The sequence below is a fragment of the Lichenostomus cassidix genome, chromosome 26, assembly GCF_008360975.1.
Source record: "Lichenostomus cassidix isolate B80296 chromosome 26, HeHo_3.0, whole genome shotgun sequence".
Classification (NCBI taxonomy): Eukaryota; Metazoa; Chordata; class Aves; order Passeriformes; family Meliphagidae; genus Lichenostomus; species Lichenostomus cassidix.
This window is the reverse complement of record NC_139506.1, coordinates 3,071,233-3,096,369: the sequence shown is the minus strand read 5'-3', so window position 1 is coordinate 3,096,369 and position 25,137 is coordinate 3,071,233. Positions and strand designations below refer to the sequence as shown.

Here is a 25,137-nt window from a genome sequence, read left to right as displayed (position 1 = left end):
GGAAGAAGGGAAGGGGCGGGCGGTGCGGAGCGGGCGGTACGCGATGGGGTCCCGCCGCCCGCGGGCCTGACCCGCCGGCCCGGCATGGCGGGCATCATCAAGAAGCAGATCCTGAAGCACCTCTCCCGGTGAGCCTCCCGCTCCTCTTCGTCCTTCTCGGCCTCATTCTCCTCCCTATCCTCCTGCTGCTCCCGGGGGGCTGCGGTGGGCTCGGCCCTGAGGGTTTGGGGACAGCCGGGCAGCGCCGCTGGGGAGCCGCCGGGCCCGGGGGGCTGCGGGCGCGTTCGGCTGTGGAGCCGCCGGCCCGGGGGGACTGTCCGGGGGCCGGAGGGTGTCCGGGGGGCTGTGGGGTCCGGGGGCAGCGGGCCGGGCCTGCCGGGAGCGGCCCAGAGCACTCGGAGTGCCCCGCTGTCGGTGTCCCGGTGCCGGTGCCGGCCCTGGGCCGCGGGCAGCGCAGTGGAAGTTCTGAGGCCTGAGGGGAACATGACCAGCCGCGGGGTGACACCGGCCCTGGGAGGTGTTAGCGCTGTATTCCGTCATTTTCAGTGAAGTTCATAAAGGTGCTGAGGAGGAGCGGGTGCTCGGTGCGTGAGGCTTTGCCGGGAAATGCTCTGCTCTGCCCTGCTCGGGGCGGGCCTCGGGACATAGCGGTGCCTCAGTTTCCCTGCCCGAGGAAAGAGCTGTGTTAACTCCTGGCTGCGGGGTCAGAGGATGGCGAGCAGGAAGGTGCAGTATCTGTGAGGGTGCAGGGCAGGGCACAGCTCTGTCCTCTGTGCTCCCTGAGCAGGTCCTTTCCAGCCCTGCTCCTGGACACGCTCAGGTGCAGAGTGAGGGGCATGAAGTGACCTGTTTGGGCAGCGTGGGGTCAGCGCTGGTGTGATCCACGAATCCCAGACCTCTGAGGTGGATCCCGGGAGTGTCCCGAGCTCCAGACCATCCCCACACACCCTGGGCAGGCAGGGCAGGGTCTGTCTTGCAGTCACCAGTTGCTCCATGCTCCAGCTCTCTCTGCACTGTCCCGAATGAGGGATGATGGATCTGCTGCTGGAGCTGCTCTGAGCATTGGTTTAAATGGATTTCTGCTGGACCTGATGTGGATCTCTGCTAGACTTGACATCCCAAGCATCTGAGCTTTCTGTCTCATTCACCTCACACAGCTGTGTTGTGCTCAGTACGGATTCAACCTCCTGGTCAGGAGGTATTGAAGTATTTTATACCATGGAGTGAGAGCAGTTCTTAATGGAGGATGGGACAGAGCTGGGCTTTATCCCTGGGTGCTGCTCCTGTGAGTGTTGTGCTCATGGACAGATCTCTTTCTTTACATAAATACAAATTTTCCGGTGGTTTTGCTTAATTTTGCTTTTCCATCTCCCCTGCCTTACACTTACATCATGTTCCTGCCCAAAGTGCCTCTTTTTCCCTCTGACTGGACCACTTCTTAGTGTTCATCTGTGTCTCCTTTGGACATTTCCAAGGAGAACAAAGAGTTCCAAAACATTCAGCATCTCTGCCTGTGTTCCTACTAGCTGCACTTTGTCGTTTGGGTGATTATCTGATCCTGCCCCTCACTTGTAAGAGGATTGTGGATGTTTTGCAGAAACACAATTTGAATCCAGTTTAATGGTGTATAAAAAAGATTACGTCTTTTTGTTTCGGTTTTGTTTCCTCCAAATACCTCATCTTCACCCTCCTTGTGGGTTTTCTTCCAGCCACACTCGTTTTCCTGGAAGAACTTTGCTACTGAATCATTAATCTGCCTTTATTTTCTGCTCACATTTGCATATGAAGTAATTCCTCGTTCTTTATGTTGTGTCTGCACGGGGGTGTGTTTTTATCCCTCTTCCATGAGGAATTTTGCAAGGAAGCAGTCAGGAGAGACAGCTGGATCAGGGAAATGTGAATGAGATGTTTCACCTGACTATTCCTGTGATCCCATGTCACATGTGTGACAGGGTGGCTGCAGTGGTCACGGCAGGGATTGGTACAGCTGGGCTTTGTCCAGTTGTGAAGGTATTTTAGAAGGCTCAGCCTTGCGTTGAGCTTCAGCAGCTTAAATTCCTAGAGCAGGAGAACCTAAAAACTTGCGGAGCTTTCGCCATCTGTGCCTTTCACTCCTTTGTCCTATATATAGCTTGGGAAAGCAAACAGATTAGGTGGTTTCAGTTCTTGCTGCTTCCAGGCAGGCACAGGGCTGCAGTGCTGGGGAGGGTTTGGATCCCAGCATCAGGGGCTCCCTGAGAGCTGCCTGGGCACCTACTGCTGGCTCTGAGCATGGCTGTGTTCTCCAGCCTGTAATTATTCATGGAAGCACATCTAATGCTTTGAAATAAAATCAGCGAGCTGTCTTTGCCTCTTCCTGGCCTTGTTTGAAAGTAGCTTCGTCTCATTGTCTTTTTATTTTTAAACTAGTGTTAGCATAGCTGCAGCAGATCCGTGTTCTCAGGGTGTGACAAAGGCCCTGTTTATCCACAAACCCAACTTCATGTGCCACTTTGGGATTTGAGTTCTCAGCACTGCAGTGGAAATCCTTGCCAAAATGGCTTTTATTTAATTTCATAGGAGAGGTTTATCCCCTGCTGCCTGTAACAGCTGCTTGGTGACGTTTTCTTCTGGGACACGTGTTGAAGCTTGTGAGCTTGTGGAGTAACAGGCACACAGGACATGGCTTCCAGAGGAAATGCAACATGCAGTCCCGCTGGGAAGAAATAAAAGCTGGTGTCAGCAGAGGAGCAGCTGGGCTGGGGTTTGGGGCAGGTCTGAACACAGGGCAAGGAGACCACAAATGTGTCTCACTGTGACAGGAGCCCCGGAGAGCTGCTGCTGAGGAGTAACTTTGGGAATCTCTGAAAATAGGGTGAAAAGGGAGCAGAGGAGAAATGAGAGAGGAGTTAACAACAGCAGAGGTAGTACCATAGAGGAAAAGCTGTGTGGAAAACGAGACCTGTTTGCAGAGGAGAGTGCAGAGCATGTGTCGCCAGTCGAGGCAGATGTGTAACAGATGTGCAGCACAGAAATGAGGGGGTGGCAGGTTGTGGATTTGGCAAACTGTTCTCGGCACAGGATGGAGCCACCTTTTCAGGTAAGTAAGATGAGGTTTAGACAACAGAATTTAAAAAGATCTTTGAGGACAGAGCAGCAGAGTGGCACGTGCAGGGTGTAGCGCTGAGGTGCTTATCAGGGCAGGTCAGGTCCTCAGCCTGGAGAAACAGCATGTGTAGCTCCTCATAAATGGTGCAGCACCTGAGTGAAGCTCCCCCTCTCTATTTCCAGGGATTAGGACTTCCATCCCTTTTTCCAGGCGAGGCTGCCTTGACTCCTGCCCTCTTTCATTTGCAGCTGCACCCAGGCCTTGCAGCAGGTGCTTGGGTGATCAGGAAGGCTCATGGTGCAGCTTTAGTTTGTTCTAGACCCGTTTAGCAGCAGGACACGTGGGTGTGGCAGCCTGTGCTGAGCTGGGAGCGCGTGGGCTCGTGGGGGCTGCTGTTTCCTAACTTGGATGTGAGGATCTCGGAATCCCTTCCTGGCCCTAAAGATGCCTTTGGCATTATCCCTTCCATGCAGTTGTGCTGCTTCTGTGCCAACACAGAGAGCTGAGAGCTGGCTCCCAGACCCAGCACTGCGTTGGGTGTGAGTCCTGCCTGTTCTGCAGTTGGTCTTGGAGCTGTCTGGGCCTCCATGCTCAGGTCTGTGACTTCTTGCCTGCTCCCTGTCCATCCCCACCATCGGAGATTTGCATTCATGCTAAGGCAGGGCAGAGAAAGGCCATTGTGGTTGTAATTGTTCTGCCAGGCGGTGAGAGGTTCCCTGGGGTCAGGATGGCAGAAATGAGATGTGCTGTCTCGAGGGAACCCATTCCTCTCATCAGAAAAGGTGGGCAGATGAGACAGGAGCAGTTCTTCAGCCAAGAAGATGGGACTTGGTCTGTACCATTCAGGAATCATTGGAATGGGCTCTGTGGCTTGTACCAGGCAAGTCAGGCCATGTCACCAGCTACGCCTTTGCCCAGCACAGAAGCGTGGGGAATTCCCTGAGTCAAAAGAGTGCTTTTAACCCTCAGCTTACATTTCTTGCCCAAATGCTGCAGTCTGGGCACTGCTGTAAGAGAACAGAGCCTGAATTCCTGCTCTGTTTGCCTCTCCCTTGCCCTGAAGTGTTTTGCAGCATCGCTGCATGCTCGAGCACTGTGCTGCAGCTGTGCCCTTGCTGCAGTCACAGGATGGCACATGCAGCTCCTGAGGGCTCTGGGACACCCTTGGAGTCAGGAAAAGCTGCCACCAATAACAGAGATCTGCTTACTACCAACCCTTCAGGCTTCTCCCAGTTTCCTGACCTTGATTATAAATTACCTGGGAGCAATTTAGCGAGCGAGGTGGGTAAAGAGGAAAGCAAAGAAACTGCGTCTGGGAATGGCCTGAGGAAGCTACAAATTCCCGAGTGATTTAGGCAGCAAGACCTCTGACCAACTTTGCCATTTTGGCTTTAGCTGCTTTAATATCCTCCTTTGGTGATCAGGGAAATTTCTGTGATGATCTCTAAGATGATCATTTGCCTAAAATAGCTGTTGCAGCAATGGGAAGTACATGAAACCACAGAGCTGCCAGCTGTTAAACACTGATAAAAACCGTTATTTTTCTGTCTGCACAGCGTCATGCTCCCCTCAGTTCAGTCAGCTAATGGTTCCTTTGGTGCCCCAGTGCCCAGGGTGCATCCAGAGCATGAAGCAGTTTGTGGCAGGACTTTATGAGGCAGTTTATGAGGAGGAAGCTCTGTCAGGTCCCAGCAGCTGCTGCTGGTGCAGCACCAAACCCCTGGTGACGAGCTGGTCTCAGTTCTTACACGCTGTGCCCAGCAAAGCATGTGAAGCTGCATGTAAACCCTTTACTCCATGTTTTCATTTGGAAATTTCTTGTTTTCCTAGTACATTTTGATGGCTTCTTTTACACCTAAAAATTTTAATAGTGAGGAATTCTTGATGGTGAGGTGGAACCCCAGTGTGTTACAGGTAAAGTTAACACACATCTGCCACTTTTTATTCAAGACAGGGAGTGGACACAGACATTTTCCCTTCACAGAGGCTAAAGTCTTCCCTTCTAAAGGCATGGTTGCTGTGCTACACTTTGCTGGGAGAACCAAGTGGATGGTTTCATGGAGCATGTGTCAGCTGCTGGGTGCAAGGTGTTTCCAACCACCTCTCCTCAGCCCAAGATCTGTGTGTGCTGTTTCTGGAATGCTAAACAGGCTCTTGTTGCAGCAGAGGTAAATTGTACTTCAGCAGCTCAGGATGAAAATGTGGCTGGAGCTCCCTCAGTGCAGCTCTGGGTTTGCAGAGCCTTGCACTGACCTTGTGGAACCTCTCCAGAGCCCTTCAGCCTCCCCTAAGGAAAGGCACTGTTCAAGGGTTTCTTATTTCTCCTGGACTCCCTGAACCCTTGCCTCTCCTGCAGGTGCTCAGTTGAATCAGAATTAAACAACAACCTGTTCTTTTCTGCACATTGGAAATAAAAATGCAGATCAGATTGCAGAATGAAGAAGGGGAGCCTTGCACCAGTGCTTGTATTGGGTTTCTTCTAGTTTTCTTTCATCTGTTATTTGCTTGAGGACTAGACATGGGAAGTTCCCTGGCAGGTGCTGAGGGTTTACATTCCGGATTTGGGAGCATGGGGCAACTGGCATTTAAACTTCACTGAGTGTCCAGCTGAGGAGCTGGAAATAGCAAAGCAGCTCCTCAGCGAGGTGTTCAGCCCCTGGCAGAGACCTGGCCTCCTCTCAGATGAGTTCCTGGTTTACTTTCCAGGGCTCCCAGTACCCAGAGGTGCTGGTGGGTGTGGAGCAAGGAGCCTCTCAGCATTCAGAATGCTGTAGAGAAATATTTGTTGGGACAAGAAGGTGTCCTTGGGGTGAAAGGAGGCTGCAGCTTTCAGGGAGGAGTGAGCTGGAGTCCTGCTTTGTGTAATGGTTCAGTCTCGTGCCTAATCTGCTTGGAAATGCTGATTTTCCCCCGTAGGTTTAACTCTGAATTTAATTCCTAAGCCTTTTCCCCTTAGCCTTGTTGTATTGCAGGAGGTAACGCGGAGCCAAGACAACTGATTACTCATCAGGATGTTTTGTGTTTGGCTTCGGGTGGTTGGGAGGCCCAGCCTTTCATTCAGTTGAAGCCTGGAAAAACAGAAAGCTGATAATGGAAAGCCACCAGCAGTGGTGTGTGTGTTCAGGGACACCAGTTGTGCCTAAATCCACCCTGATAAGGAGCGTGGGACTGGCTGGTAGGTACCACGTTACGTGGAAACTGCTTGCCCTGTAACCCAAGCAGGGTGAGTTTATCAGGCTGATTGTCCCCTTGGGAAGGTGTTACTGCCTCCCAGGATATCTAGGGTGCACAGAGCTGTACACACATTATGAGATGGTTGTAACTGTGGTGCTTTCTGTCCTCTGAACAATTGGGCAGTTTGGTGTTGATCGGATTCCCTTAAACTCCAAATGGCTTTGTGCTAAGTGGGTGTGATACCAACTCCATCTCACACTGTGCAATAATTAGTCCCATCCTCTGCTAATTCAGCGAGTTTCTCTTCCTCCTCTGCAGCTCTACCTCTGTCTGCAGAGCAGCTCTGTGCCCACTCTCAGAGTGGTCCCTGCTTACACTGGAAGTTCGAGGAGATAAAATGGCTTTTCTTCCTGAAAAAGCTTTTAGTTCTTCCTGTGCGTCTTCGAGGCAGCTATTTTTTCCCTTTTTACAGAAGTTTTGATCACTTGCCCAGTTTTATTTCCTCCAAAATTGTTTTTAAGTTCATCCTCAGTCATGTGTGTTGCACTTAAAGCCTCTGCTGCTGCCTTCCTTGAGAGTAGCCCTAATTTGGAAAGTCACTGACCTTTCCTTTTAGCAGTGGTGAACCTTTTGTTCTAGTAAACGTGCTCTTTGGCTCTTGAGATATGAGGTTTCAATTTGAGGTGAAATGTCACATCACAGAAATTTTTGGGTTATAGAAGGTCTTCCCAATGAAGATGGAAATCCCACTGAATGCCCTGTTCAAAACCAGACTAGGCAAGACTTGAAAAGACTTTCAGGAAGGAGCAAATCTGCATTGGTCAGAATACAGTTGTTGGGGTTTTTTTTCCCATGTCCAATTCTTGTCATAGTTGCTTAAAATACATATTTGTATTCCAAATCAAAGCAGAAAATCCTCCTCTCTTCCTTCACTGTGACCCTTGTGGAGGCAGAAAGCTTGGCTGGTTTCCCCCTGAGCTGACCAGTTCCCCCTCCCTGCCCTACCTTGGTTTGGAGGGACTTTCCAGCTGCTCCCTGCAGCTGTGGCTGGTGTCACAAGTTCTTCTGCCAAGAGATTTTGCTTGTCATTAAGCAAAATCAAGGTCACTGGAGTACAGCTCCATATAATACATACAACTCTCCCATATAATAGCCATAGTGACAAAGGTATTAATAGAAATGCTCATGTGGAGCTGGGGGTGGTGACTGGGTGCAACAGCCAGTGATGGCTGGGGAACTGCAGGGAGAAGGCTGAGGCAGAAAATCTTGAGTATTTGAGAAGAGGGTTCTTCATCCATTTGGCAGCAGGGTAATGAGACAGGGCTCTGAGGAGAAATTTTATGATTTCAGATGTCTTCTGACATTATCTATCCATGCATTTGCTCAGTTGGAGACAGTGTGGCGAGACAGCTACAAATGTGAACATAAATTTATTTATGATTCTAGCCTGGCTTTGGGCCAGTGGTCAGATTTACCCAAACTCCCTCTTGCAATCAGTGAGTTTGTGGCCTCTGGATATGCAGGCTGAGGAACTGGGCAGTTGTTTTCAGCAGTGACATCATGTTTTGATATATATTCAAGCTGATGATGGAGCAAATAGATTTTCAGGGTTGACTTTTGTCAGGGTAATCCCAGCAGGCTCAAAAGGAGTGCTGCCCTGTGAGTTTACTGGCTCAGCACTTCTTGACTTCTGTTGGAACTGCAAAAAAAAAAAAAGGGCAAACATCCTCCCGTGTCAGTTTTCCCAATAGCCACCATTTTCATTCAGTTTTCCCGAAGCCAGCAGCCCATGCTGCCAAGGACGTTGCTGTGGGTGAGTGTGAATGGAGAGAGCCTGCCAGCAAACATCTGACATTCTGCTCTTGCTGCTCTTCCTCCCCTGGCACTGACCAAAGCAGTTCCTCTCTGGAAACAGCAGAGACCTGGCACCTGGGAACTCTGTGTTCTCAGAAACTCTCACCTGAGGCCTCCTGTAAGCCCTGTCTGACGTGTGGGTGGTAAAGTGGCTCAAATGTGGAGTTTATTCCAGTGGAAGGTCTGGGATTCCTGTAGGGAGCACCAGCTGGAAGCAAGGTTTGACAACAGATAACATACCCTAGGAATTTTAGGCTGTGGTTTAAAAGAAAGAATTTGTTTACATTTGAGATGTATTTTTCCAGAACATGCAGCTTCTGTTGTCCCATCATGGGTGGTGTCTGTGAGCTCTGCTTTGGGGGTGGAATGGCACATTTTGGTGCATCTAGAATGCTTCTTGTGTGGACTCTGGTAGCACTGGGGGTGGGTTTGGTACCTGCTCAGCAGGATCTCTGCTGCCTTTCCCTGGAGATGGTGATAAAGGGTTGTTTGGTTTGGCTGGATCGAGTTTCATACCTCACTCTGCACAGTGTCCTGTTTCACAGCTTTGGTTCTTCCATGCTGTGCTGGTATTTTTGATACACCTACACACTGAATGAAAGTGATGCCCTGGGTCAGATATGTGCTTTTGTTGCCTATAATCAAAAGAGAAAAACCCCTTGCAACAGTGTTAGGATGGTAAAGTAAAAAGCAGACCTTTACTTGGAAGCTTCCAGGTGTCCTGGTGGTGATGGGCACACCCAGAATGGAATTTCTACAATTTCCTAAGGTTAATTAATTAGGATATCTAACAGGTACATCCAATAGGAGATTCAGTTGCCCCAGTGACCCATTCCTGGGTCAGCCCTTTGGAGTTGGTCCAAGGGCTTCTCTGCCCCACTTCTTACTATGTCTTACTGTAGGTCCCCTACTTGGAATAAGACTAAACAATATTTCAGGAATGTGTTTAGAAGGTCAGCTTATTGTTCTAAAATCTAGGGGAAAAGGGTAGGAAAAGTACTGGAGCTACATCCATGCATTAGCAATCTACAAAGCTACAAATACAGGAGAAATAAATAAAAAGCTTAGACATCATTCTCCCCCTTTAGAGACTTGCCAGTGTAGAATTATGGGCAGCACTTGTACTTTTCCTCTGCATTACCAGCTGAAAGCAGCTTCCCCTCTGAGCATGCTTATCCTGGGATGAGGCTTCGAGCCCAGGGATGATCCTTCAGTGCAGGTGTGAGAAAGCTTGGCCAGTGTGAGCTGATCACTGCCCACACCAGCCTGGGAGCTTAAGTGCTTTGCATTTACCTGTCCAGGTTGTGTTTGGTTTATTCTTAGCATCCAATCCCAAGTGGACACGGTGACATCAGCTTTCAGCAGGGCTGGTTCTCTGATGCAACACAAGGGTGCTTCTGTATTGCTTCTGAATGTGTTTGCTCTGATTTTCAGCCATGTCTGGGATTGTGGGTGCTCACAACAGGACTCCAGGCCCAAATCATCTGGATTCTCAGTGCTCACTGCCAGTGGAGCAGCTGCTGGGACACCCTCTGGAATTTTCAGTTTCTTGGTGCAGATGCTGAGAAGCTGTGTTGACCTCAGACACCTCCCTGGGCGTGCTTAAACAAGAAGCTTCTGTTTAAAGGGAGTGACGAGTTTGGAGGGAATGTGTCAGCCTGAGGTGCTGGCAGGTGTGATGTAAACTTGGTCTGAGCTGCCAGCGTGTCCCTTTGGCTCAGGGCAGGGAGGGGACAGCAGGGCACAGGAACTGTCTGCAGGGGGGAAGAGCAGCAGTGGGTAAACTCTCAGCTGTGTGCTGCCCTCTTGTTCCAGCAGCACTGCATCACTAGCGCAGTGTTGACACCAACAGCTCAACATCTGTCAGCCTTTCTCTCCCGACAAAATGTTTGCTTTGGAAAAGCCCTTTTGCCCCCGGAAGCACAGGGCTGATGGCTCAGCTGCTGCTCCAGTGCTTCAGCCAGGTTTGTGCTACACCCCGAGCTCCTGCAGCAGCTGCACCCCAGCAGTGTGGCTCCGGTTTCTCCTCTCCTCCTTGAGCTGTGGCTGCTCCAGAAGCCCCTCCTGCCTCTCCCAGAGCAGTCCTCACACTGTGGGTGCAGGATGGAGCAAGCAGAGCAGCGTGTGACTGGGAGCCTGCTCCTGCTTATGCTGACAATAGGGGCTTTCTTTCCATCCTGCTTTCTGGACCACTGTACAGAATGAGAATTAGCACTGGCATGGAGGAATGTGAGAAATAAGCCCTGGATTCAGTGGTGGGAAAGTTGTCTGCCAGGAACTCTTCAAGTTTGAATGCAGTGACATTGGAGTGCAGCTCCCTGCTCCTGTGGTGGCAGCTCCTTCTGCACAGGGGTGAGGTTTGATGGGGACAGGAGAAGTTCTGCTGGCACAGAAAGATTCTCTGACATGGAGAAGTGTTGCTAACACTTGTACAGCCTCTGTGATCTGCTGCCCTCTGAACTGGCTCTTCTGGTTCCTTAGGGGCCACTCTGGTTTTAGTGTAGTCAGGCTTTGACACCAGGATCCTCTGCTCTTGAGCAGTCCTGCTGCAAGTGTTTCACCCACAATACTGAAATCTTGGGCACACAGGGGAGGTGGAACACGGGCAGCCCTGGGGAGGAGGAATTTCAGGCAGAGAAAGCAGAGGAGGGAGCTGGGGCAGTCTCTAGGGAGGAGAGTTGCTGCTTGGCCCTGCTGAGCAGAGAGCAAGCTGGGCTGCAAGGGTGGTGTTTAAATGAGACAGCCACAAAAGTCAGTCATTAATGATCCTTTGCTTTCCTGGGTGAAAAGAATCTAGAGAATTAAACTTTTCCCTGCTGACATGGCAATTCTGAGGGGAGTAAAACTGCTGAGCTGTTGGAGTTTGGCTTTGGTCTTCTTTGGTTTTGTCCTAGGGCAGTTTTGCTGGTTTCCAGGATCCAGAGCTTTAGAAGGAATTTTCAGTTTCTCAAACCTGAATTTAGTTTAAAACAAAAAAGTCCTCCAAATGTCAAAGCATAGAGATTTTTTTTTTCTGGAGCAACCAACTTGCCTTGGGTTTAAAAATGTCAGAAAGAGTTTAACAAAACAGCAAACAGACTGGTATTAAAATAACTCTGAAATGCTCCTGCAGTTTCAGCAGCTTTGCTGGGGGCTGTTTTTCAAGTCTCCTCTCTCTTCTCTTGTAGGTTTACCAAGAACCTCTCCCCAGACAAAATCAACCTGAGCACGCTGAAAGGTCAGGGGCAGCTGACCAACCTGGAGCTGGATGAGGAGGTGCTGCAGAATGTGCTGGAGCTGCCCACCTGGCTCGCCATCACCCGGGTCTACTGCAACAAGGCCTCCATCAGGGTGAGCATTTAAAGTTAATCCAACTTTAAATGGATAAAGTTATCCCTTTACAGGCAGAATTGCTGAGACTATCCGTGGGTTTGCACTTTGCACACCGAACTCTTACAAATTCTTCCTCCTTGTGCTTTTTAGAGCAAAAAATTGGGTTTTTTTACTTGCTACAAGCTGCCAGATTGTTTAACTGCACATGGTACTAACCACAGTTGCATTACATGAACTCAAAAGTTTTAAGGACATCAAAGAGACTTTCTATAAAAGAAATATGATTCTACTCTGCCAAGTGACAGTAAAAATGAGCTTGTCTTACTCATCTGATGTGCTCTGTTTTTAGAGTCAGATCTGCTCAGTTTAGTAACAAACATTTGTTCTCCCTCCTACAAGAACTGCAGAGTGAATGTTGCTGTATGAAAATAAAATGGAGCTTTTTGGTTTGTGCTCAGTCTACAAAAGAGTTGTCTGACTCCCAGTAACAGCAGCAGTTAGTTGTGAACTGTTAAAGACCAGGAATGTTCCCCATTGCAGAATTTGACCTGCAGAATATCCATTACTCCTGATGATACATGAGATCCAAAAGCTCAGCTGGGTTTGTAGATCTGGTGTCTGGAATGTCTTTTCCCTGGTCTGTGTCTCTGCTTGACCTGGATACAGTGAGACACTGTGGACATTTCTCAGAGAAATGGGGCTCAGAGTTTGGGCTGAGATGGTTTTCTGCAGTTTCTGAAACTTTCCAGTGCAAAGATCACTCTGATAACCTCAACTTTATTGTTTCAGATCCAGTGGACAAAGCTGAAAACACACCCAATCTGCCTGGTAATGTTGCCTCTTTTGTCTTCTTTTTTTCCTTTCTCCCTTCTTCCTTCCTTCTTCTTTTCTTCCTTTTCTTCCTCACTCTTTTTAATCTCTTCTACTTGAGAAAAATTCCGGAGAGGGAAACCATCAAGTGCTCAAATTTTCATTGGACCTGAATCCTCCAGGCCGTTAGCACATAGGGAGCACTGTTTGGCTGTGAGTGCCCTGCCATGAAATCCCCATTTCACTGCAGGATGGAGCTCTCAGGGAAGTCCAGAGCAACCTGGTGCCTGTTTTTTGTTGTTTGTTTTCCCCACATCTGGGATTTCAGGTTACCCACTGGCACTGGTGGTGTGAGAGCTTTAACACATGGAGTGTTGAGACCCTAGAGTTGGTTGTCCCTGCCCTGGAGTCTCACCCCGGGGTTGGTGGGCCAAGCTGGAGGCTTGTTGTGGTGCTCATGGCTCCCACATTGTGTCTCTGCAGTACCTGGACAAGGTGGAGGTGGAGATGAGGACGTGTGAGGAGCCTCGGCCACCCAATGGACAATCACCCATCGCTCTTGCTGCTGGACAAAGGTCAGACTCCAAACCCTGCAGCTTCTCCCTGACATCCTGCTGGGGTGTGGGAGCTCCTGTTCTCCTTGATTCACCCTTGGCCTCCCTGCTCTCAGGTTTAAGTGCCTCTGGTGTTGCACTTAAACCTCTCTGTGTGAACCTCACCTCTGCCAAGTCTGCCATGACATGGGGGGATCTTCTCTTTGCAGTGAATATGGCTTTGCTGAGAAGGTCGTGGAGGGGATGTTTATTGTTGTCAATTCCATCACCATCAAGATTCACTCCAAGGCCTTTCATGCTTCTTTTGAGCTCTGGCAGCTCCAGGGCTACAGTGTCAACCCCAACTGGCAGCAGAGTGACCTGCGCCTCACCCGCATCACGGATCCACAGAGGGGAGAGGTGAGCCCTTGGATCACAGAAGAAAAATGTGATTAATGATTTTTCCTTGTTTCATTTCATGTCTTCTGAGTGTTCTTTTTTTTTTTTTCCAATCCTTGAAGTTGTGAAAATCTCAGCGTTTTCCTGTTTTTCTCCTCCTGAGCAGGTTCTGACATTCAAGGAGCTCACCTGGCAGACCCTGCGGATAGAGGCAGATGCCACGGACAATGGTGATCAGGATCCTATCACTACTCCTCTGAGGCTCATCACCAACCAGGGGAGGATCCAGATCTCTCTCAAGAGAAGGGTGAGAGTCTTCTCCATGCTTTGCTGCGGAGATGATACATATTTCCTCCCACAGTCCTCAACAGCTCTTCTCTCTCTTCAAAAACGTTGAGCCCAAACTGATGTATCTCTCCATGTTTTCTGTCAGAGACAGCTGTGTTCTTACCAAATGTCAAAGCAGTTTCTTTCCCAGGGGAGGATATCGTGGATGGAGTGAGTTTTTCAATTCATTTGAACATCCCAAGGAGAGCTGTCATCTCCTTACTGGGAGCTGAAAGCTGGCAGCCTGATTTTTAGCTCTCTGTGGAAATGTGATGATTGGAAAAAAAAAATTAAACAGTGAGCAATTTGTCTCCTAAAGAGGAGGTGGTCTTGACTGCTTTCCATCTGAGAGGAGGTGCTGTGGACATGCACCAGATGACATCTCTCAGAGGAGTTTCAGAGCAGCCTCCCTTCTTTCTCCTTCTGTGTTTTATGATGACTCTATGTATGAAGAGGCAATTTTTGAAGTCCCTGACTCCTTCCTTGCTATTTCAGACCAAAGATTGCAACGTGGTGGCCTCCAAGCTGATGTTCCTGCTGGATGACCTGCTCTGGGTGCTGACAGACTCTCAGCTGAAAGCAATGATGAAATACGCTGAGTCTCTGAGCGAGGCCATGGAGAAATCTGCTCAGCAGAGGAAAAGCCTGGCACCAGAGTCTGTACAGGTGAGTGAGCTTGGATGTTCATCTGCCAGGGAAAAGGACAGTCTGTGTTTGTGTGACATCTGGCCCATACTCACAGCATTTTCCCTGATGGGAACTCACGGTGTCAGGTCAGTGCCACAGAGTCTGTGGGCTGCTGTGGGGTAATGAAGTGAACAAAGGAGGGGGATTGATTGCCAATAAAATGTTTTTCAAGTCAAGGGTAAGGGAAGAGGAGTATTTCTGTTGGAGTTGGAAGCTCTGGGGAAGCAGGAATGCACATGTAGTGCAGTGAGGTTGCATAGGAGGGATGGGAAATACGAAATACCTGGCCGTTTTTGCCCAGGAATCTTAAAACATCTTCCAAGAAAAGTGCATGCAGCTGGCACAGCCACAAAGGGTTTTTCTCATAAGAGCACAGGAAAGGATTCAGATCTTGGGAATCCCAATTCCTATAAACGAATGCCTTGCAGACTGGAAGTTTGCATGAGTTGGTTAATTGCTTTATAACTTCTCTGTTTTCCCTCTCTGAGTTCTCACCAAGCTTGTCTCCCTCCCACAGATCACCCCACCTGCTCCCAGTGCCCAGCAGTCCTGGGCTCAGCCCTTTGGAGCTTCTCCCAACGCCACCAGCATCGGGCAGTACTTTGACAAGCACGACATGAAGGAATCCTCCTACCACCTCCTCATCTCCCGCCTGGACCTCCACATCTGTGATGACAGCCACGCCAGGGAGTCAGGTCAGGAGGAAGGAAAACAGCAGCAGAGGCAGCAATTTTCTCTCTGGAAGGGGGCTGGGAAGCAGTGGGGCCTTGCAGTTTGGGATTTGAGTTTCCAGGTCTGGTTCTCACTATTTAAACTTTTGGCCAGTTGATTCTGGAGTCATTGTCCTTGCTTAGGACAAGAGTTGGGTGCAGATTCCTAAAGATGGTACCCTCATCCTGTTCATGGTGTCAGTCAGTGGTGGCAGTCACAGGTTCTGAATTCTCCTGGATCAGGGCTCGGATTGCAGAGCTGACCATGGTTTCCTCTGCTCTGTTCCCCACAGGTGCTTTGAAGCATGGGATGCTAGGAGGTGCCATCCAGCTGACCTTCAGGAGGATGGCTTTTGACTATTATCCTTTCCACAGGGCAGGTAGGGAGCCTGTGGCCTCACAACTTGAGGAGGGGGATAAAAAGGGAGTTTAAAGAACAGTCCTGCTCTATGATTGCAGGCTGGACTGGAAGAAAGAAACCTCATTTTTAAAGCCTGGATGTTTGTTTTCCTGCAGGAGATGCCTGTAAGCATTGGGTGAGGTACAGTGAAGCAATGGAGACTCGGGGACAGTGGGCTAAGAAGTTGGTCAGTGAATTTCAAAGCAAGATGGAGAAGTTTTATGAAGAAACAGACCCCATGTTTGCCAAGACTCCACTTTCCCCCTTCAAAAGGAAACCAGGTAATGGTATTTGATAAAATCAGTGAAGCAGGAGGTGGTAACAATTTTGCTCCATCCAGCAGTATCTCTAGTTGCCTGTCCCCAGTTGAGCAGGCTGATTTGTTGGTGCAGGAATGCACAGCACGCTAAAAATCATAAATGTAATGGGAAAGGAAAGTGGCTGGGATAGCACTGCAGCAAGGATGGACAGGCTGCAGTGATCCCTTTCCTGGATTATTGTTGAGTTTCTCCATAGGTGAGTATATAAGGATGAAATTAAATACTTCAGACCTGGCTGAAGGATGTGTTCTCTTGCCACAGAACAGACTCACCTTTCACAGCATTCTTCCTTCAAAAGTCCTGAGTGTTTTTCCTGCTCAGCTGTGTTAATTCTGAGACTGTTACTTCTGCTCAGTGAGCACAGAGGTGTCAGCATGAATGGTGCAAAGGAGGTGACTAAAACCCTGCTGGTTCTGCCTGTCTGTCCCCACAGAGCCTCCCCAGAGCCCCCAGCAGAGCCCCCCAGAGAAGGGCCGAGCTCCTCCCACGAGTCTCCCGCGGCTCCGGCACCCTCCCTGGCACCGGCTGCGCTCCAGCTGCGTGGTGGTGAGAGTGGATGACCTGGATGTGCACCAGGTAGGGAGCTCAGCAGGGCCTGCAGATGGCAATGGCACTTTAAAAAAGGAAATTTCACCAGATATGATTCGAATAAATCATGCAAATCCTATGACATGCAAAACGCTGCCCAGGGAACCTAAATGTTGTTATGGTGTTGCCTGTAAAAGTTTTAACCCAAGAATGAGCTGCTGATAGTTTATGTTCAGAGGGAAATGGATAACCCTGGGTTTCTGCCCTCTATTCCTATCTAAGCTCACACCAAGCATTAGGCAGGCCCAGTGTAAAGCATTCTATGCCTTTGAGAAGTCAAGATGTGGATTTTTGGCAGAGGATGCATAAGTCTCACCTCAGGCTTTCTCCCCTGGGACAGAGCATCCCTAGCCTGCATCAGGCCCTGCATCCATGTGCCCTGTATCCACCCAAGAGCTGGCTTTGCTCTTTGCAGCACCAGATACTATGATGAATTTGCCAACATGTCCCTGATCTTGCAGGCAGCTGGAATAGATTTCTGTTCTGTTTGCTCATGTCACCTAATTCTGCTTGTCACAGCTCTTACTAGCATGACAGGAGGCATAAAGAACTAAATTCCCTCAAAGGAGAGGAGCTGGCAGCATCAGCAAGTGGAAGAAAATTATGTTTTTGCTTGAAAGCAATGTATGTTTGATGTGTAAATGAGGTGGATTGAATTCAGGTAACTGTGGGGTCACTGGGACACTTGGGTTTGCCAAGTCTGAGTTCTTCACAACTGCATTCCATTCTGTTTCCAGGTTTCTACAGCTGGGCAACAGAGTAAGAAACCCTCCACCTTGGTTTCTTGTAGTAGAAAAATCTTCAAACTCCCTGATCAGGTCTCTGCAATCCATATTGAATTCACAGAATATTACTTCCCAGACAATCAGGACTTTCCAGGTAATACATCAAGGTTAGCACCTTCTTTCACAAGCTTCTTAAAGAGTCGTCAATTGTTTAGATGTGTTAACCCTGTTAGATATTCTCTGTCCATCGTTTTCTAGTTTTTTGATGTTTGCCATCCTATTTTTTTTTACCTGTGGGAAGGTGGGATAGAGTTTGTGCACAATGTGCTTGCAGGAAGGAATTGCAGCAGCTGCTGTCTGCCCACTTCCTGGGGTTCAGCCTTATTGAGAGCACTGGAGCAGGGCCATGGGGTGCTCTGGGTGCTCACTCAATGGGATCACCTCATTTCTCTGGGTGCTCCCCTTCAGAGATGTGTCTCCCAGGGGTGGTGAAGCCCCTGCATTGGTGCTGTCAGTGCAGGTTCTGCACAGAGCTGCAGAGCACCTGAGGGGCCTTTCCTGCTCTCATTAATCTGTTCCTTTCTAGTTCCATGCCCAAACCTGTACGTGCAGCTGAACGGCCTGATGCTCACCCTGGACACACCAAGTGTGCTCTGGATAAACCTCTTCTGCCTGGATCTCTATCGCAGCCTGGAGCAGTTCAAAGCCATCTACAAGCTGGAGGACTCAGGAAAGAGGGATGAGCATGTGGATGTCCGGCTGGATGGCTTCAGGCTGAAGGTACCATTCCTTTCCTTCCTTTTCCAGTCTTTAGAGCTCTCTCTGTGAAAGGAGCATGATACCAGGACATAGCTGGAGTTTAAAACAAGGAAGCAAATCTGCTGCCTTCCTTCTGTCTGCTGTTGTTTGGTTTGTGGGCAGCAAAGCTGGTGCTGCAGTTCTCATCCAGGATAAGTATCTGCTATTCCTGTCTCACCTCTTGTCATGTCTCTTTCCCCTGCAGCTCAGCATCCCTGTGGATAAGAAGGTCACAGACCACCGGGACCGGCCACGGGCTCTGTGTGTTTGCATGTCAGAGGTGACAGCCACCAACACCCGCCACGCTCCCTCCTGCAGCTGCCAGGACCTGCAGAGCCTCTTCCGTCAGTTTGCAGGGTCTGAGTTCTTCCACTCCAGCTACGCTGAGTTCCCCCGGGCGCAGGACAGATTCAGCCTCCTGCACACCCTGTTCCTGCGCCACGCCTACGAGGTGGATAGCAGGCCACAGAAGCGGCCAGGCTTTCGCCAGCTGCCTCACAAAACCTCTGCCTCTGAGGATCTGTGGTCTGTGAATTTCACTGAGCTCTCCCTGGGCTTCGAGGGGGCTGAAAGCTCCAAGGGCAGAGCCCTTAGCTTTGTTGACCCTTTTCCCCTTTCCATATGGGCCTGCCTGCCCAAGAGGTGGGGGCAAGCTCAGATGTCTAAACGACAGGAACTGGCCACCTCTGAGGTGAAAATCAAGCCTTCTGCCAGCTTTAGCAACCACTCCAAGAATGAAAACCTTTCTGGAGAACGTGGTGTTTGTCAAAGGTCAAAGACTGACCAGGATCTGAAGAATATCTACAAAGCTCCAGACACGATGGATGTCTTGGGAGAATCTGACTATGAAGTTGATGATGGAGTGGACAGTAAAGAGCTGGAAGCCTCTGCTGATATCCATGTGCTCATGTCCTCCTCTGTCCATGTCAAAATTCGGCTCAATCACTACCAGTACTTGGTGCTGCTCAGGATGAAGGAAGTTCTGCAAGCACTGCAGGAGCAGCTGGCCCAAGATACCCAGGAAATGACTGGGTCTCCTTTAGATTCCATGTCTGCTTGTGTGGGAGTCATGTTCCACAGTGCTGAGGTGGCCCTGCTCATGACCCCTGCTCCAGGGTCTGTCTTGGAACCCAGATCCCTGGACTCAGACACAACCAGCCTGATCGAGTCCGAGCTCTCTCCTTCAGACAGCAAGGAGGGGCTGACAGCTGAAGAGAAGGAGCTGAAATCAGAGAGCAGTTCAGAGAAGGGCTTAGGCAGCACCTCAGAGCTCCCAGAGGACAGTGGCATCCAGGACACATCCAGTGTCTCACTGGAGAGGCTCCCGAGATCGGCGAGCGATGGAGCTCTGAGTGCAGCTCCCCTTGGTAAGGGCGCAGAGGAGAAAGGCTTGATAGAGGAAGCACACGAAGCTGTGGAAGCCCTGGTTGCAGAAAAACCAGCAGAGACCAGCAGCCACCCTCAGAGCCCTCCTGCTGTCCCTTCCAGCCCAGCCTCGGACACACAGCCCTCAGGCAGAGGAGGTGTCACCCTCAATGGCCAGGCAGAGCTCATCCCACTGCGGAACATCGAGGTGGAGCTCTCCAGTGCACTGCACATCACCAAGGACGCCACAAAGGAAGCTCTGCACGCCACCATGGACCTCACCAAGGAGGCCATGTCCCTCACAAAGGATGCCCTGAGCCTGAGCCGGGACAAGATGACCTCCACCATGCAGAGGATGCTCTCCCTGCCCCCGGCCAGGTGAGCAGGATGGGCTCCTGGGCTGCAGGATGGGGAAACAGAGGCAAACTGCCCCCCTTCTTTCCATTTTGTTTGGGTTGGAGATGGGTTAAACCTTCATCTCTTGGGGCTGGTCTGAGGATGCTGAAGTCTGACTTGCATGTGATCAGAGTCCATCCTGAATCCAATCTGAATAATCTGCAGGCTCAGCTGCCTGCCTTCATCACTGGTTTTTGTTGGGGTTTTTTTGTAGGGATTCTGTGCCCAAAGCAGAGGAGGGAGCAGTGACCCCAGGTGGGGCAGGCAGTGGCCGGATGCGTTTCTTCTCCATGAAGAGGACCTCATCCCAGCACTCCTTTGACACCACATCTGTGGATGGGAGTGGCCCTGAGGATGGGCTGTCTGTGGACAGTGATGGCAGTGATGGCTTCGTGATGCTCACAGACTCTGGTAAAGCCCTTGGCTTTTCCTCTCTCCCACCCTCCTCTCACAGTGGTGAACAGGGCAACCCATCCATGCTGTGTTCCTATGGAATCACTTTTGCTGCTCCTTGGTTTTGAAGGTCTTAAGGAGTTGCCTCACTGTGCTCTTTCTGCTCTTTTAGGTGCCTTTTCTTTGAGATCAGGAGTGTAAATGGGTGTGGGGTGAACCTGCACATCCCAGTGGTGTCCTGAGGGCTGTAGGGCTGTGATGTGCTGGGGGAGAGTGGTACAGAGCATTTAGGAAGGGCTGGTTGGATATAAGTTACTCTGAACATCTTTTCACTTCAACCCTGCATTGCATAAACTCATCTGAGGAGCTGGAGAGAGCTCTCCAGAGGATGGTACCTCCAGAGAGGCCAGGGATTCAGGCAGATGCTGACATCAGGAGTTCTCAAAACCAGAAAAAAAAAAGGAATTAAGTTATTTTTACTTCCATTTCAGAACCCAGCCTGGACCCTCTTCCCTCAGGGCAGCTTCCCCCAGCCCACAATGACACAGGCAGCAGAAGCAGCCTGGTTGCAGAGGACGAGGGTGGAGTGTCTCCTGAGGTGAACAGCTCCACGTCCCAGAGTGAAGACCCCAGTCTGCAGCTGGTCAGTCCCTGGCACTGGGATTCTGTCCCTGAGGGGTTCTGGAAGGAGGTGTTTGCTGTAACCAGTGACCTCCTGGTGGCTGTTGCAGGTGTCTGTCCTGGTGCTGAAGATGAACGATGTGAACTGTGCCATGGAGGTGCAAGGGGATGATTTGTCTGTGGCTGTTCAAGTGATGACCGTGGTTCCAGAGCAGCTGAACAATGTCGGGATGTGGCAGTTCCTGCGTGGCTACGTGGGTAAGGCACTGCTCTGGGGCTCAGCTGCTTTTACAGCTGCACTGTTAGAACTGGCTTTTATACCAGCCTCCCTCAGGGAATATTCCATTAACTGTGGCCTCAGTGTTCGGGGTGGTTAGGATTGAGCACAACTCATGTGTGAGGGTTCAGATCTGGCACTTGAAAGATGTTTCCTACAGTCAGGCTCTGTGGTGCCTACTTACCATTGATGGGGATTTTTTAAATTGCTTCTAGGATGCATGAAATGAATCGAAAGAGTGAGTAAAGCTATCTAGGGAAACCCTGAAGTTATTCCTGCTCTGAGAAAAATGCTTTCGGTCTACAGGACTTCCCCTAAATTTGAATTAGAAAAAACCCAAACCAAACCTAAAACCACTCAACCACACCCCCCATTCCTCCAGAAAAATGTAACACAAAACCAAAAGCAGCTCCAACCCCAAACCTGAAGTGAAAGTGTGAGCAGTTCCCAGGCTGTTGATCCTGCCTTTCCCAGTCCTGCCAGTGGCCACGGTGGGGCAAAGGGATGAGGAAAGGTCAGTCAGCTCTGGAGAGTGAGTGGGGCACTGGGTCAGCTCCTGCACATGTAAAATGGGAGCTAGTTTTAGGGTGTGGTGAGACAGGGATGCACCTGGGCCCTTAAATGGTCCAGCTCTGGTGCCAGTTCTGTGACTTGGGCTCTTAGTCCTTTGAAATTTGGATTTATCTCATGTGAGAGATGCCATCAGACTGAGGTCACTTGGCTGTGTTTGGACAGAAATGAGCTTTCCAGGATGCCCATTTTGAGTTGATACCTGATCACTGGCGTCCCGTTGTGCAGTGAGATCTCTCTGCTCCAGCTCTAGGGGATCCAGGTGTGGAGAAGCCTGTGAGCCCTGAGCCCAGGCAGCCCCATCCCGAGGTGTGCCTGCGCCTGGAGTCAGGGCCATGTGCAGCCGTTCACTCCCCGCTGGCCGAGCGCAACGGCTTCCTCCGCATGCTGCTCCACAGCAGCTCCACCGAGCTCTGCACCTCCTGCCTCACCAGCCTGGGACCCTTCCTGGAGGATGAAATCATCCCAGAGGTGATCCCCATGGAGATAGAGGTCGTGGATGCCAAAATCACGTTGAAGGTGAGAGATTCCCCGCCCAGGGCAGGGCTCGCTTGTGAGATTCCCAATTGCAGGATTGGGAAGGGATGCTGTGGGATTGCTGGGGGTGTCTGTAGAGCTTCTCTTCTCCTGAAACTGTTTGGTTTTGCTTCTAAAAGCTGCCCTAGGGATGAATGAGGAGCACAAGGGAATGGTGTACCTGTACACCTTGTACCTAAAGGCAGGTACCTCTGTGAGTCTGGCAGTGTTGCCAGTCAGGAACGCTGCTCCTGAGGAGGCTGCGGGCAAGGGGAGTCCTTTCCAGAGCTGCCACAGCAGCTCATCCCCTCTCTGCTTCATGTTTTTTCAGGATGACAGCCCCCCGGTGTACCCCACCTCCCCTGGCCCTGTCCCCATCACCTTGGCAATGGATCACGTCGTGGTGAGGCGCAGGGATGACGGCGTCTTCTATCTCACAGGTCAGCAACATCCTGGTTTTATTGTCCCTCTGCACCCCCAGGCTGTGCTGGAGGAGACTGGGACTGAGGTGTGATGGTTCCTGCAGGGAAGGATGGCCTCTGGGGTGGGAGCAGTCCCTGTGTGTGTTCCCTGCTGTGGGAGCAGTCCCTGCCTCTGTTCCCTGGTGTGAGAGTTTGTACTTGGTGTTTCCTTGAACTCACAAACACCGGATACATTACTACCTTTTAGTTTCTCCATTTTAAAAGGGGAAAGAGAATTTTGTTTCCCTGTTAAAAAAGAGAGGGGAAAACAAAAAAAAAGGGACAAAAATTAACTGAAGTTACTCTTTCTGTCCTGAGAGCCCTGTTGTCCGAATGTCCACTCCTGAGTGGGTTCTGTTGCTTTCCAGCTTCCCAGGGGAAGGATTCACCAAAACAGGAAAAACCTGTGTCAGTCTCTGAGGAGCAGAAGGCCCCAGCAGAGTCTGTCTCAGCAGCCCCAGCGGCAGGAGCACGTGGGCTGCAGGTGAGTCACTGCTGTCTGGACAACAGAGAGCTGGAAATTTTCTTTTGCCTTCATTGTTTGCAGTCCTTGGCAGGTGTGGTGAGCTGCAGGAAGGGAGTGCCCTGAGGAGCAGCCTGTGCCTCGTCCTATGAGTGTTCTGAGGAGTGAGGGCACTTTGCCCAGCATGAACTCACTTGTTCCCTTTCAGAATTTGGTTGGGGTTTTTTTCTGATTGGCTCCATCTTCCCCACTGCATCCACTTCCTTGTAAGAAAAACAGGAATCGAGAGGTTCCCACAAAGAGAAGTTCTGTCAGTGTGGTTGTGTCACACTGTGTAATTCTCCTCAAAAGCTCCTGTTTTGGTTTTCCTTGGAGCAGCTCACTGTCTACCTTGAAAACTCCTGCCTTGTTTTCTGCTTGTCTCTTGTAGCTCAAGCAAGTGCCAGAGCTGCAGAGGGAGCTCCAGACTATGAAACTGGCCCTGGCAGAAGCCAACATGGACAAGGCTCGTCTTCTGCAGGAGATCAGGAAATACAACCCCCTGTTCCAGCTCTGACGGTGCCGGCACTGCCGGGGACAGGGGACCAGCACCAGCACCAACAGGGCAGGTTTGGTCTTTTTGCTGCCAAACGGGTCCAACTGCCAGACTGAAACCAGCTGGGACTGCAGAGGACTGGGGAGAGGGAGGGAGGGAGGCCTGGCTGAGACAAATGGGAGGAATAAGGAGTTTTGTTTGCTCTGGCCTGGGAGTGCTGCTCTGAGCCAGGGCATGGTCAGCCTACAAACACCAGGTCAGATGCTGGGGAGACACCCCATATATCCTCATCTGTGGGTGGCTTTCAGCCTCCACCTTTCATGGTGACACCTGGAGATGGTCCATGTTGGGGTTTCTGCTGCTTTCACCCTTCCTTGTTGTGTTCTTGCCCAGTTGTGCTCTCCTGGGGCCACAGCAGGAGCAGGGTGGTCACTGCAGCACCTGGGCAGTGACAGGACAGTGGCAGGAAGGGTCAGGGCTCTGCTGGGAGAGCAGGGCTGTTGTCACCTGGAAACAGAGATGGGATTTCCCACTGTGGAGTGAGGGCACACAGCTCACTATTCCCTCAAGAACAGGGTCAGGATGGTAAAGAAATTCCTTCAGATTTCCTTTTCCACCAGTAATTCCTGGTGTAGAGATGGATGCAATGGATAGACTGTATGAGACTTAGTCCAGTTCTTTCCCACTTAATTCCACAATGTTTGGCTTCATTGGTGCAGAAACACAAAGGAATTAATCCCTTACAAGGCACTGTTTAAACCTTAAGTTTACTATCAAAGAATGGGGTGAGGGAAGTTGGCTCAGTGTCAGAAGGAGATGACCTGGGTGTTTTTTGGGATGCACCTTGTCCTCAAAGCTCTGTGTGCCCGAGTTCCTCCCTGGGGAGGGGGAGCAGCCATGGCTGCTGAGGAAGGAGCTGTGGGGCTTTCAGCACTGGGCGGAATCTCTCAGCCGGGCTGAGGGGTTGCCTGGGATGGGACATGTTCCAGAGCCACCTGCCAGCCCTGTTCCCAAAAGCAAAACTGGAACACAGCCACGTGGAGCAGCTCCCTGTGAGCACTGCTGGGAACTGCCCAGAGCCCACAGGCAGAAGTTGGATTTTGTTTCACCAAACCTTTGTGCTGCTCCCTCTCCTTGTGGGGAGCAAGAGCTCTGAGAACTGCTTTCCTGAGGTGGAATGCCATGGTATTCCTGCTTTTTCTTCATTAATTGCTTGAGAATGGGAGGTTTCTCTTCTGCTTTTTCAAATTTTCATGACGTTTTGTGTGCGTTAGGGGAAGGAGTAGGGTGCCAAGGGTTTACTCAGCCCTGGTGCTGACCTGCAAGGTCCCACAGCTCCTCCCACGTGTGCAGGCTGAGCACAGCTGGGGCCAGGTTGTTTACAGCAAATTCCTTGCTCCAGCATCTTAAGTCAATGGGTTTTGTTGAAGAATTCAAGCATTTCCTTTGCTTTGAAGTCCCAGTAAAAAGGACTGTAACCCAAAACCCACACACGTGGGAGGACAAAACCTCCTGGATCCCCACAGGTCATAAATATCAAAGTTTACTTTGTGGAGCTTCTTATTTAAGGATTCTTCCTCTGTTCCAGTGAGAGCCCAGGGAGTCCTGCCCAGCAGAGGTGCTGTGGGAGAGCACGTGGCCTCAGCACCTCTCACGGGGCCAGGAGCAGCTCCTAGGGCTCCTGGAAGGGGACAGGGGGAATGTGCAAACCTGAACTTGAATTTTAGGCAGTATTGGAACTTTGCTGCAGTTTGTTTTCACTGATGCATTTATTGGTTCTATGAACCACGAGCGGAATTAAACTCATTAACCTCC

General features: G+C 50.4%; 1 protein-coding gene across 1 annotated transcript; it reads left to right on the top strand.

Annotated features, from left to right (window-relative positions):
• Positions 1-25,137, top strand: BLTP3A (bridge-like lipid transfer protein family member 3A). The gene is made up of 21 exons (XM_085083102.1): positions 1-128; positions 11,284-11,446; positions 12,218-12,256; positions 12,722-12,813; positions 13,002-13,191; positions 13,337-13,477; positions 13,993-14,163; positions 14,702-14,879; positions 15,188-15,274; positions 15,411-15,575; positions 16,048-16,190; positions 16,940-17,081; positions 17,514-17,707; positions 17,931-19,468; positions 19,701-19,897; positions 20,371-20,522; positions 20,611-20,758; positions 21,595-21,866; positions 22,195-22,303; positions 22,693-22,808; positions 23,218-25,137. Exons 1-21 carry the CDS (start codon positions 85-87, stop codon positions 23,341-23,343), a joined length of 4,407 nt encoding a protein of 1,468 aa, XP_084939228.1. The 5' UTR covers positions 1-84; the 3' UTR covers positions 23,344-25,137.

What these genes read in the sequence shown, in the direction of transcription:
- BLTP3A (XM_085083102.1), top strand. Translation starts at nt 85, where the DNA reads ATGGCGGGCATCATCAAGAAGCAGATCCTGAAGCACCTCTCCCG. An exon ending in TGGCACCAGAGTCTGTACAG is followed by an intron (nt 14,164 to 14,701) that starts GTGAGTGAGCTT and finishes TCCCTCCCACAG; the next exon opens with ATCACCCCACCTGCTCCCAG. An exon ending in TGGATGGCTTCAGGCTGAAG is followed by an intron (nt 17,708 to 17,930) that starts GTACCATTCCTT and finishes TTTCCCCTGCAG; the next exon opens with CTCAGCATCCCTGTGGATAA.